This window comes from Puccinia triticina, chromosome 15A (genome assembly GCF_026914185.1).
Source record: "Puccinia triticina chromosome 15A, complete sequence".
Taxonomy (NCBI): Eukaryota; Fungi; Basidiomycota; class Pucciniomycetes; order Pucciniales; family Pucciniaceae; genus Puccinia; species Puccinia triticina.
This window is the reverse complement of record NC_070572.1, coordinates 1,616,828-1,629,233: the sequence shown is the minus strand read 5'-3', so window position 1 is coordinate 1,629,233 and position 12,406 is coordinate 1,616,828. Positions and strand designations below refer to the sequence as shown.

The 12,406-nt window shown below is 44.4% G+C and overlaps 1 protein-coding gene across 1 annotated transcript; it reads left to right on the top strand.

The window, feature by feature from the left end:
* Positions 1-559: 559 nt before the first annotated feature.
* Positions 560-861, top strand: PtA15_15A164 (uncharacterized protein; the record flags this gene model as incomplete). The annotated part of the gene is made up of 2 exons (XM_053163342.1): positions 560-610; positions 694-861. 2 exons carry the CDS (start codon positions 560-562, stop codon positions 859-861), a joined length of 219 nt encoding a protein of 72 aa, XP_053027327.1.
* Positions 862-12,406: the final 11,545 nt, after the last annotated feature.

The following is a 12,406-nucleotide window of genomic DNA, read 5'->3' as shown; positions in this document are numbered from 1 at the left end:
CTAACACAATGTCCTTCCAAATAGAATCGATGCCACCGACGATTCAACATTAAATATGTTGTTCCTGGAACAAAGAATCTAATAAAAACTCATACCCTATATCAAGTTGGTCGAGAGGTATATGTAATTGGCCGCCTTGTTGATTTCGAGATGGAGACGCACACTGCGGTAGTTTTGGTAAGCCAACCACTCAATTTCATCTCCTGTCGTTTAACCAGAATGTATTATTTACCACCCCTGATCAAGGTTTCATCTGTGAGTATCACCAATGGTCATCAAATAGGCCGTAGTGGGTCGAATACGTCAACCAACCCGGCTTCCGGTCCTGGAATTCAAATGTGAGTTCAAACAGTCAGAACTCGCCCCAAGTCATCAACTTATTCCCGTTGAACAACCACATGCATTAGAACCAAATTCACCCCAAGCCCAAACAAATTCCCGTCGCCTGAGAATCCCGTAGCCTCAACATCACAAACTCCAATCCGTAACTCGACTCAAAAGCCGGAACATTCACCCATGAGATCAAGTGCGGGGACTGCTCGAGCCACTCCCATCAACCATGGTCACGAGCCTGTCGGACAAGGAAGCCCTACTGAAACTTGACGTCATGGTAAAGAAGAAAATAAACCCAAGACTCTTGCATCTAACCCTCAACACTCAACCATGTCGAAAGGTAAAACTGTAGCTCAAAAGACCCCTGACAACTCGGATGAGGAGGGGCAAAGCTCCAATGACGAGGTATCTGATGAGGATGAGGAAAGCGACAAGGATCAACAAATTACGCCCCCTACCAAAGCAAAGCGCGGCCGCCCCCGCAAAAACGTTCTCAAAGAAGCGGCAAAACGGATGAAGAAGTTCTAAGCTCTTCGTCCAACTCAATCTTTGTCCAGTCGGCATTGGCTCTCGTACAATCAGGCTAGATTCGGTGCTTGATTCATTGTTACTTTAGCATCTCTGAACCCATCACCGAGCCGCATATTGGCGAAAGACTATTCTTTTTATTATTTCTTTTTCAGACGCTGCAGGCAGGCGTCTGTTCAACCTTTTCTGATATTTTTTGACCCGTATTACCTCAAATCACGTCCATATCTTAAACAACCGCTCAAGCCTCTGATTTTTTTATTGCTTAAAGCGCTGCCGACGTGCTGATTCAATTTCTTGTAGCCTCTTTGTACTATACTTGTAATTATGAGTTTCTACTCAGGTGTAAATAGACATCACGGCTTCATCCCCATGCTTGCGTGTAAACTTGAAAAGGTTCTAGCTTCTTGTGACAACTTGCAACAGGAGTCGTAAGCACACGACTACCTATTGCTGTACAGGCAAATATGATCATTCAACCGACTAGGTTCGATAATTAAACTTTCGGGCAATTCTAGAGATGTTTTGCCGCAGAGGTTATAAACCTCCACTTGGCTATAAGGCGTCTCAATCCTTGCTCGAAGCCGTCCCCATAGGCGGTGTTCGGGGGCTGACCCGTACGTTACCATGTGTCACGCGGGGATCCTCGCGGAAAACTCATGGTAGCATCTATTATTGATTACCTATTTACTCGCAACCCAAACAAAACTTGAAACAGTCGTTCAACATGCCAAACCAAAGAATGAAGGTTTTGACAAGCACTCAGGCCGATTACGAATCAACTGTACCCGCAATTACGGAATACGAATTCCCACATCGGCTCGGACGCTGTGATAAGATATGTAACGGATGTTTTGCCCTTCATTGGACGGACGAGTCGACACTTGCGGATAGGAAGAAGCCGACCAAACTTTACACGATGTGTTGCCAAAAAAATAAAGTTTCTTTACCTTGCGTGGACCGAAGTGCTAGAAAATATCCTGGCATCTTAAGAAACCTGCTTACGAAGAAAGACGAACGTTTGTTTACGCTGATTTGCTGGATTTGATATTCTTCCATGGTCCTATGCTTATGTCAAATGATTAATTCAATCTAGGTTTGATGGATTTCCAACAACTTACGAGGATGTATAATAATGCATTATCATTCACTTCTCTAGGTGCCAATATTGACTACTCAGTGGCTGGGCCGATGGGAGTTAATGTATTCAAGGTCTTGGGAGCACTGACTCATCGGATTTCTAGCTTAGAACCTACAACCAACGAAGCCGGTTTCTGTCAAATTTACGTTGTTGGCAACCGCGGAATCGAAGAAGCGAGATTCAGAGTAACACAAGCACAAGGCAGGGCTGGAAACACCGGAACGGCCGCGCGAATGGATCCCGATCTCATCCTTGAGTTAATGAATATCCTGACGAACATCAACCCTTACGCCCAGCGGTTTCGCTCTGCGCTCGAGGTCCTCGACAGAGCAAAGGCGAGAATGTTAAAGCTTCAAGGTGTTCCGACCCCAGGAGCGGACCCGAAACGCTACAACTGCCCAACAATTGACGAGGTTGCCCTCGTGGTCCAGGGTAACGGCGACGTTATTTCCGAAAGGCAAATACTCCTTCATAGGCGAGACGATGGGTTTGACTTTATATCTAACCTCCACTCAGCTTACATGCCACTCAGGTACCCAATTTTCTTCCCGTACGGGGAACAACAATGGGACAATCAATATCAAGCAAGGACAGCCAGAGGTGAGCCTAAATCACAGATAGCTTGATCTTCGGCTCGAAGTTGACGCGTATCCCCTCGCAACATTAGTGGATAATCAAAAAGTCGGCTCGTTGGAGTGGTTTTCGTATATGTTATTTCGCCGACGGAAAAAGTTTTTGCCCATCTTGGCAGGCCGGTCGCTCTTGCAAGAAATCTTGGTCGATATGTATGCCTGCGTCGAGAACCAGAGGACTTCCTTCATAACTAACAACCAAGTCAAGTTAAAGGCAAGTCAGTATAAAAGGCTTGTCAATTCACTAGAAAACGAAAAAGACCCATCCGGACGTACGGTCATCCTGCCTTCAAGTTTCATCGGCAGTCCACGCTGCATGCAACATTTGTATCAAGACGCAATGGCGCTTTGCCGCAAATTTGGCCCACCGTCGTATTTCATAACAATGACGGCAAATCCCAACTGGGAGGAGATTCTCAATGAAACTCCCTCTGACGAGAAATCTTTTGACCACCCGACTGTCGTTGTTCGGGTATTTTACCTGAAAATGAAAGAATTGATAATACAACTCGTAAAACTGGAGCGTTTTGGCCGAGTCGTCGCGTACGTGTGGACAGTTGAATTTCAAAAACGAGGCTTGCCGCACCTGCACCTAATGTTGACCGTCGACAAAAATGACCAACCAACAACACCTGAGGAAATCGATAAGATGATCTCTGCAGAATTGCCCGACCCGGAAACATCCCCAGTTCTTCACCGGCTTGTGTGCAAATTCATGTTACATGGGCCTTGCGAGAAAAGACCGTGTTGGAACGGCAAGACCTGCAAATCCGGCTTCCCTAAGCCCTTTTTGGATTGGACGATCAACGTTGACGGAGCTTATCCCGTTTACCTTAGACGAGATGACGGCCGCGAAGTCAAGAAACATACGAGTAGATTCAATAACGGTTCCGTCGTTCCTTATTGTCCCTTCCTGACAAGGATGTTTGAATGTCACATTAATGTAGAAGTACCAGTTAACACAACAGCTATCAAGTACCTCTACAAATATATCACTAAAGGACATGATCGCTTAACATTGGCGATTGACTCAAACGACGAGGTAAAATCATACGTGGAGGGGAGATACATTGGTCCTTGTGAAGGTGCGCAATAACTCAGCTTAATCTCCGTGCTTAACTAACTTCATGTTACCAGCCGCTTGGAGGCTTTTTAAGATGCCTCTTTCCGATCGTTGGCCACCGGTCACGCGCTTAGCCGTTCATGACGATGGCGAACAACTTGTTTATTTCGAGAACAAGGAGGGCTTGGAAGGCCAGATCAACAACGGAAAGGCAACACAAACTACACTTACCGGATACATGCTCCTGAATCTCGAAGACGCCGTTGGAGCGGATGGTAAACGGGCAAGGGATCTGTTCTATGAAGATATTCCAACATACTTCTGGTGGGATAAATCGAAAAAAATTTGGGTCGCTCGGAAGTCTAAGGACAAATGTGTGGGGAGGATCTTTTCTATATTGTATTTGGCCGGGGAACAATTTTATCTAAGGGTGTTACTCCTTCATAGGAAGGGTTTTACATCTTTTATTGAGCTGAGGACCGTTGACGATGTCATTTGCAATACGTATCAAGACGCATGCAACATATTAGGACTCTTGGTGAACGATTTCTTATACGACAAAGCGCTACATGAAGCATCAATCGTTTGGTCAGGCTACCAACTTGCCCAAATGTTCCCATTCATATGCGTCCACTCACCCCCGTCCGACCCTCTGCAGTTACTAGACAATCATTATATGTCTTTTACCGATGATCATACACGGGTTGACATGCGTGAACGGTATAGCAAAAGACTCAACAACGCCGAGAGTAGAGTAATGGCTTTGTTTTGCCTCGAAAACATACTCGCCGGCATGGGGAGTACTCTACAATCATGCGGTCTAATACCGACGGCAAGGGAAATGAGAATGATGATTGGGATGACTGAAGAAGAAGATGAAGAGGAAGAACTATCTATCACTAATGCTTGACTGGTCAGACATGAACAACTATTCAATCAAAGACAAAGTTGTTTCTACACAAAAGTCAAAAACGTCCTCAAGAAAAACCGTCCTCGACTGTTTTACTTAGATGGGCCGGGTGGTACTGGTAAGACATTCCTTTTAAACAGTTTGATCGACCTCGCCACGGTTGAAAATTATGAGAAGGTTGTAGTTGCGTCGTCGGGCGTTGCTGCACTCCTGCTGAAGTTCGGCCAAACTGCTCATTCGGCGTTTAAGATACCAATCAAAGTCGTAAAAGGAGCCAAGTGTCCAATCGATGACGACACAATGCTCGGAACACACCTTCTTCGAGCTAAGCTAATTATCTGGGACGAAGTAGTCACAATCCATAAAAACGCAATTGAGGCTGTCAACATCACGCTAAAGCGACTCTGTGGTTTGGACAAGGATTTCGGGGGAAAAGTTGTGGTTTTCTCGGGAGACTTTTGTCAAATCTTACCCGTTGTCAAATATAATGAATTTCCCCCATCGTACCAGGCGACACTCAAATCGTCGTCAATCGGGCCAAATGTAACCGAGTTCATCTTAGATGAGAATATGCGGCTAGCAAAAGCCATGGCATCGGAAGAGAACTCAAACAACGTTGCTTTCGCAAAGTTCCTACTCGCATTAGGTGAAGGGAGGCGACAAAAATCTGACTTCGCCGTAGTAAAGCTTCGCCACATAACGGTTGTGGGGTTGAACTCCCAAGACGAATTGCAATCGGCTTTGATAGATTTTGTTTACGGCGATTTGCTTGATGTCTGGTCTGGCGATGAGGCGAATTCCTACTTAAATGAAAGGTGTATCCTCTCACCATTAAACAAGGATGTGCGTAAGATCAACGATCAGGTTCTGGATAAACTGCCGGGAGAATGTGCCACTTTAAGGTCTATCGATACGCCCGACCCAGATTCGATATCTAGCCTGCCAGAGGAATGCCTAAACAAGTTGTCTTTTCAGGTTTCCCGGAGCACACAAAGTTGGGATGCCCCTTGTGGTCATAAGAAATATGTCGATTGGTGCGGGAGTATGCAACGGTTCGCGCATTCGCGTTGTTGACTTTGGTACTGGGTTTATTTGCGGACGGCTAATGTCAGGGCCGTTGGTTGGGTCAGAGATAACTCTTCCAAGGATAAAACTCCAAAATAAATCCAACGCGCGGTCGGGCCTATCATTCTTCAGGTATCAGTTCCCCGTGGCTCCTGCTTACGCGATGTCAGTAAATAAAAGTCAAGGCCAAACTCTCAATCGTGTTGGTGTTTACCTCGAATCAGACATATTTTCTCACGGTCAGCTCTACGTCGCGCTATCAAGAGTTTCCAATGTTAATAATTTACTTGTGGTCAAGCTGGCTTCGCGGAAAGGCATCGTGAACGTTGTTGTCAGCCTTAGAGATACATTAAGTATCCAAAAGACTGCAATAACTCAGTAAATAATAATAATTATTGAATTATTATTGCAGAATCAGATTCCTCATCATAAATTAAGGGGGGTCACCCACTCAAAGTACCCCCTTATTCCTATTCCTTCATGTACTAATTGTATAAATAAGAATTGGCCACAGAAAGCGCCCAAAAATAGTATTACATACAAAAAATTAGTAAAACAATTAAAGTACATAAAAATAAACTGTTGTACAATAATGAGTAATATTACTCGTGTAAAAATACCCCGTGAAAGTATTATGTAGACTTCCACAGAAGCTCTTTCACATGACAATTGGTTATAAATATGTCATGTGACAGAGTCAGGGAAATTAGTCTATTTCAATACAATTAAAATACCCACAGCCAAGCCCTTTTCACGGCTACAACCCTGGATACTCCCATAGGGAGAAAGGACTCAGTGTTTTACGCCCACTGAAGTCCCCTCTATAAATAGAGGCCTCTTTGGCCCTCAGGAAAAGATCCCCCAGACCATTCACCGCCCACAAACTGTAAGTTGCCGTGAATATTCTCCTCTGCTACAGAAGTAGCCACTTTTCCTTATAAACCATCCTCAGCACGTAAAATCCACTGGATTAAACCCTTTAAATCATCAAAAATCCTTTATTAGCATATTTAAAGCTTTATCCTTATAAGTAGTTGCCGTAAGACCACCGCCTCTGTCAAGCAGCCAATCAGTTGAAGCGCTTACCACCTACTTTTCCGCCAAATTAATTCCCTGTAATTAATAATTACATATTATTAATTACATAATTAATCCCTCCTCTGTTACAGAGTGTTAAAACCCTTGTAGTGGCCATATTTGCCACGTAACAAGCTTGGTAATTTAAATTACCAGTGTTTATATCAGCACAGTTATAGTGCTAGGGCCCAAAACCCTTATTTTGACGGGTTTTTTGCCCTAAGCTTCATAAACAGAGCTGTCAGTTGTTCACAAACAAATTTTTAAGAAGCCTCTACAAAGGTATGGATTCTCGTGGGCGCCAACCATTACTATTTAGCTGATGGATGATCTGCTTTCGTCAAGACGACCCTTGGTAAACTCCGACGCAGCAAGACTCCACGATAACATGCGCAGCGGATTGTGACTCTTGGCCGTACAATACGGATTGGTACGTGTTTGAATCAAGTCTTCAAACAGGCTAAACACGAACTGATACTTACGGGTTAGCGCGTTCTCGACCTGATTTGCGGAGTAACAGGTATTCATATGAACATGATCTTGGCCATCGAGTAGCACCATTGATTATTCAACTTTGAATCACGTCAAATATGCTTATGGCACATATTAGAGTCATTGCCATATCTTAACTACGTCCTCAATGTCTGTTTGCGACAACATTTTTTTATACTTTCGACGTGACAAGCCATTACATTGTTGTTGAAGAGCGCGGCACCGGAAACATATGTTTAATGTAACTATTAGTTTGAAATCGATTCATCATATATGGCACTTGATTGTCGTGTTGTTATCGCGTAAGTCTCCTTGTATGATTTGTACAATGTGAACGCAGCCACCCGCGTGCAATTATTGATAAAAACTGGCGGCAGGGCGTAATTAATCACTAGGAACTACGCAGGAACCCGTGCTAACTTGACATAGAGACTAACCGTGACCGGTCTTGCGTCGAGGCGCTTCGGGGTGACGACGAGGCGCTTCCAACAACATGAGTCTTTACCCCGATAAAGGGGAGTTGAAGAGCGTCGGTCTCGATGGATATAGTTGAGCCCGCATGTCAAAGCCTACAACTAATGACGCTAAGTACTGACTCAAACCTAATCTAGACTCGCGTCGAAGTTACGACGACCGTCGCGGTCAAAATCTAGAATTAAACCAATAACGTTCCGCCGATCTATCCCGGCAAATGCGAGCTGACAGGTGGCCTGAATGGTATTTGTTGCAGTGGCTAATTTGGGAAAAGACTGGGGAACCTTTACGCGAGGCGCGGGCCACCTAGGCGCGGTTACCAGCATTGTTGGTAGGACCAAGCCTGACCGTGGCCTTGTTAGGTCGAGATTAGGCCAGGTGACTTTTCACTTAGGCCTAGGCGTAGTTAAGGTGAAAATGACAAGAATAGCGCCGAGTTGCTTGAGAGGCCGACCTCATCCCACGGCCTGAAATAATGTATAAATGGCGGTCGATTTCCCGCCTCCCCCTTCTGGGTGTGGCACGAAGCAGCTCAACATTCTGATTAAACTTTACAACTGAACCTATTAACTATAAGCAAGAGGAAAGTCACAAAGGAGCATACAGAACTAAAATTATGATTCAAGGCAATCGTGCCCTCAAATCGACGAAAAATTCTCTTGGCGAAATGGACCGCCTGAACTTTTGAGGCGTGATTTATGTGGAGGGAGACGTGAGTCAAGAAGTCCTGATTCCTTGATTGCTTAGCTAATCCGGGTGCCCAGATATCTTTGGATATAGATCGGTTAGGTGTCGTAGAAAATAATCTACTTTGGGCTTCCCTGAGGTCGAGCGCGGCAGGAGCTAAGCCGTTTTTTCCCGTCAACTTGAGCGCAACGGTTTTTGGGGGGACGAATTTGACTTTCCGGCGCAGTTATTCACTCAAAGGCTTGATCTCTGGGTTCAGTCGCGATGGAGCGCTTGAACTGGACTTCAGATCGGCAATTCCGATTGAATCGTTGGATACGATATCTTGCTTGAGTTACCATCACCTGCTTGTCAACGCCATTGGCACAATCGTAGAGCTCTCCATCACTTTCAGGACGGAGCCAAGCCTTGGGCCTGATTATTCTATCGTGGTGGTTCACAAAGTATGGATTGCAATATTGGAAACTCGGAAATTGAAACTAATATACATCTGTAGTTTGACTTTAAACAGGTTACTGTTAATTATATCGTGTGTCCCACACTTGCAACCACAATCGGGTTGGATTCAAGTCTTTTGGGTTGCCGGGCGTGGTTCTCGGGCTTGTTGATAGGTGTCCAAGTAGAAACAGACCGGTGTATTGTTAGGGTAAATGTCCGTTTGCTCTCTTACCTTCGTTGATTGGAATTGACCATTATTTCCAATTATCAGGTAGTCTCGGGCCGCGTCTCGGGCGCGATTGACTCCGATGAATGACTTCTCCCGAAACAATGAGGTGTCCCTCGCTTTATCAGCTTATTGCCGGTTACTGACTTTTGTCAGCTGGTTAGATTGGGTGCGGAAAAAGTGCCTTGACTTTAGATTGCTTGGAAGGATAAACTCTTGATATGTCTGGCGTGAACCTGTTAACATCTACTTTAAGTGTCTGATGTTGGAATGAATGGCAATATAGACTACCAATTGCGAGGCTCGGTTAGCATCACCAATTTAACCGTGCAGGAGTTGGGTCAAATTGGCTTGTTGGTTTTGCTGGGACCGTTTTGGGGTTTTCAATTTTGGAATCTGCGTTGCCTGGTATACAATGGCATCTGTGATCCGATGGAGAGGCTAATACTTTAGAATAAGGCTTGTAACCACATCGGCGAGCGGCCACAACCTGATGTAGTCTGTAGTATAAGCATGAGCTGGTGGGTATGCGTATGATTTAGTTCGTTTTCTTGCCACCAGAAAAATCTGGCCTCACCGGGGCAAGTCATTTGTGTTAGGGAGTGTGCAAGTATTTATTTGTCGAGCATTCTTTGAGCAAGGTAAGAGTCAAGCCGGAGTTTGAATTTTAGAATGGTTGGATATGTTATTTTGACGCTGAGATTGTATGGGTGTGTCATCTGTTGCCAGAAATAAGGCGAAACCACCAAAGCTGAACCCCGCAGCGGCGCAGCCGCTTTGGCCTCTGGTTAATTATATATGTTTTTAATGTTTTTGCGTAGTTTTACATGTGTAAGAGTAATAATATCTCTTTCATATGTAAAACTATATTTTTATATTTTTATTTGTCACGGTGGCTCTGCCATAGTAGCCAGCTGACAGTAGCAGAGGGGTACCAACGGCAAGAGGCTACAATGTTGACAAAGCTGGACTGAACAATAAAAAGAAAGAGAGGTATTGATTAGTTAGTGATCATATGGATCGGAAAAAAATCAAATCAAAGAGAAAATGTAGCTTAACATGATTGAAGGCTTGTTAGAATAGAGCTTGATTGCAAAGCTTGTTACAGCTTTACCGATCAGACTGAGAGAAGCAGAAATTCAATGGTTCCGAGAGTTTTAGGGCACACGGCAGATTGAACGGTAGCGGTGTGGTAAGCCAATCCTGATCTACCCAGAAAACCAGCAACCATAAATAACAATGCTGTCACACCTCAAGACTAAATCCCATACCTCTGGCCCCCTTGTCAGCAAAGCCCAAGGCCCTCAACATCCCCACTCAATGGGCATACCCTGGATAATAGTATTCCCTCTTCCCACACTCCCCCTCTCTTGGATAAACCCTCTCCCTAGTCTCAAACATCTACCCAGATTACATGTTAACCCCTTCTTCTAGTGTTTCCTTAGAACCATGTGCTTAAAGATGTATAAGCACCCTTGAAACCCTTCACCCTCCAAACCCAACATGATACACATTATACTAGACACAGCCCCAAACCCCACCTAGATTATTTCTTCCTGAAACACTTCATGAAACACCTGACTCCTCCTATCTTAGATTCTTAGATTACCTTCCTGAAACACTTCCTGAAACACCTAACTCCTCCTATCTTAGATCATAGAATATTCTACCCCTGTTATGTCTCACATATCCCTTCCTCCAACTAGGAAGATTGCACCATAGCCCCCAGAAGATGGCATCATCCCCACCCTTTATTGCACCATCATGTGACTCCTTGACCCACTACTCTGACCACATGGCTGTTTCATCCTATAGAAGTAGAATGTTCTATGCTTCCCTTCAGGTTATCCTTGTTTCCTCATGGCTCCTCTTTCTTGTGTATATAAACTAGGTTGTTTTCCTCTTCATTTGTTCCCCATCAGATCCTGTCAAAGTAATTCAGATCACTGGTCACCTATCATTAGCCTTGCTTATGCCAATAAATCAGATTGGACAAGCTTGTTATTGTGAGATTACACGCCTAGGTGAACGGCCGCGAACTCATAAATTGAGCAAGCGGCCGGGATCTCAACCAGCTGCGGATAATGGTAAGCAAAGCAAACCATCTTCCGCAGTCCAAAACTCGCTCCGCGGGGCCGCAAAAACTGACTCATCAAACTTTGATGCATGCAGGTTCGGCTCCAGCGCATAGCAAAATCAAACTTGCGGAAAATCCCAGGTCGCAGTCCCTTAAAGCCAGAATAACTTCGCCTACCAAAGGTGAGCTAATGAAGATTAGGCTTTAATACTGATTAGTCGAGAGCTAACGCCTTGATCCCTTCTTGCAGACTCAGTTGAAAAGAAAGAAACCGCTCGAACCGATTCCACACAAAACAAAGAGGAAAAAGTCGGTGAGCACAAAGGTTTCCTACTCAGCAAAAAGAAACTAAGGGCTAAAAAGGAAAGTAAACTGTTACAGATAACGTCACGCTACTCCTTCGCCATTTCGCTGAGAACGAATCAAACGGACCCTAAGGGTACAAGGCTCAATATAGAGCGTAAGGAAACAAACCTAAGAGCAATATAGCAAAAAGGGATAACAAACTAATGATAATGGTCAATGGCTCGCAGATCGCTAAGACAAAACACACGGAACTCGCACTGCTTCCGTTTCCATTATCATTTCTTTTCACTTGTTGAAGAGCGGCCCACTCGCTTGCTCTTAGGTAACTTCTTATTTCCTTTCAATATAACCAACTACTCAATAGTCTACGTTGTTACTAAGTTTACATAAAGTCTGATTAAAAGAAATGTTATCTTAGTTCTGTGAATTTTCTCAGATTTACAGTCTTGGCGCTAAATCGGCACCTCCACATTCGACAGACTAGGAGCAAGACAATAAGATGGCCAACTCCAATAATGAATCAAGCAATTCAAGTCTCGGAGGAAAACCCACTATGAAGGTTCCGAAGTTCACCAGTGAAAACTTCGAAATTTGGGAAAAGAAAATTTGAATGGTTCTTGCCGAATTTAACCTAGAACGCTTCATAGATGAACCACCCCTGCCCAACATGACCAGACAAGCCAAAACCAAAGTGCAGAAAGCAGCTAGTTTTCTGTGCTCAAATCTGACCGATGGAGATTTCAACACCATAGTGAAGAAAAATAACTCGAAGAATCCATACGAACTCTGGCAGATGTTCAAATCTGTATACGCTTCCGACTCAATTCTCGCGAGCTATGAGGTCTGGGCTAAATGGGAAGACACGCAATTCAACGATGACATGGCAGCATACATAGCTGGAATCGAGGAATGCCTGGCGAAATTTGAATCTCTAGCCATGATAGTTCCAGACTTCGT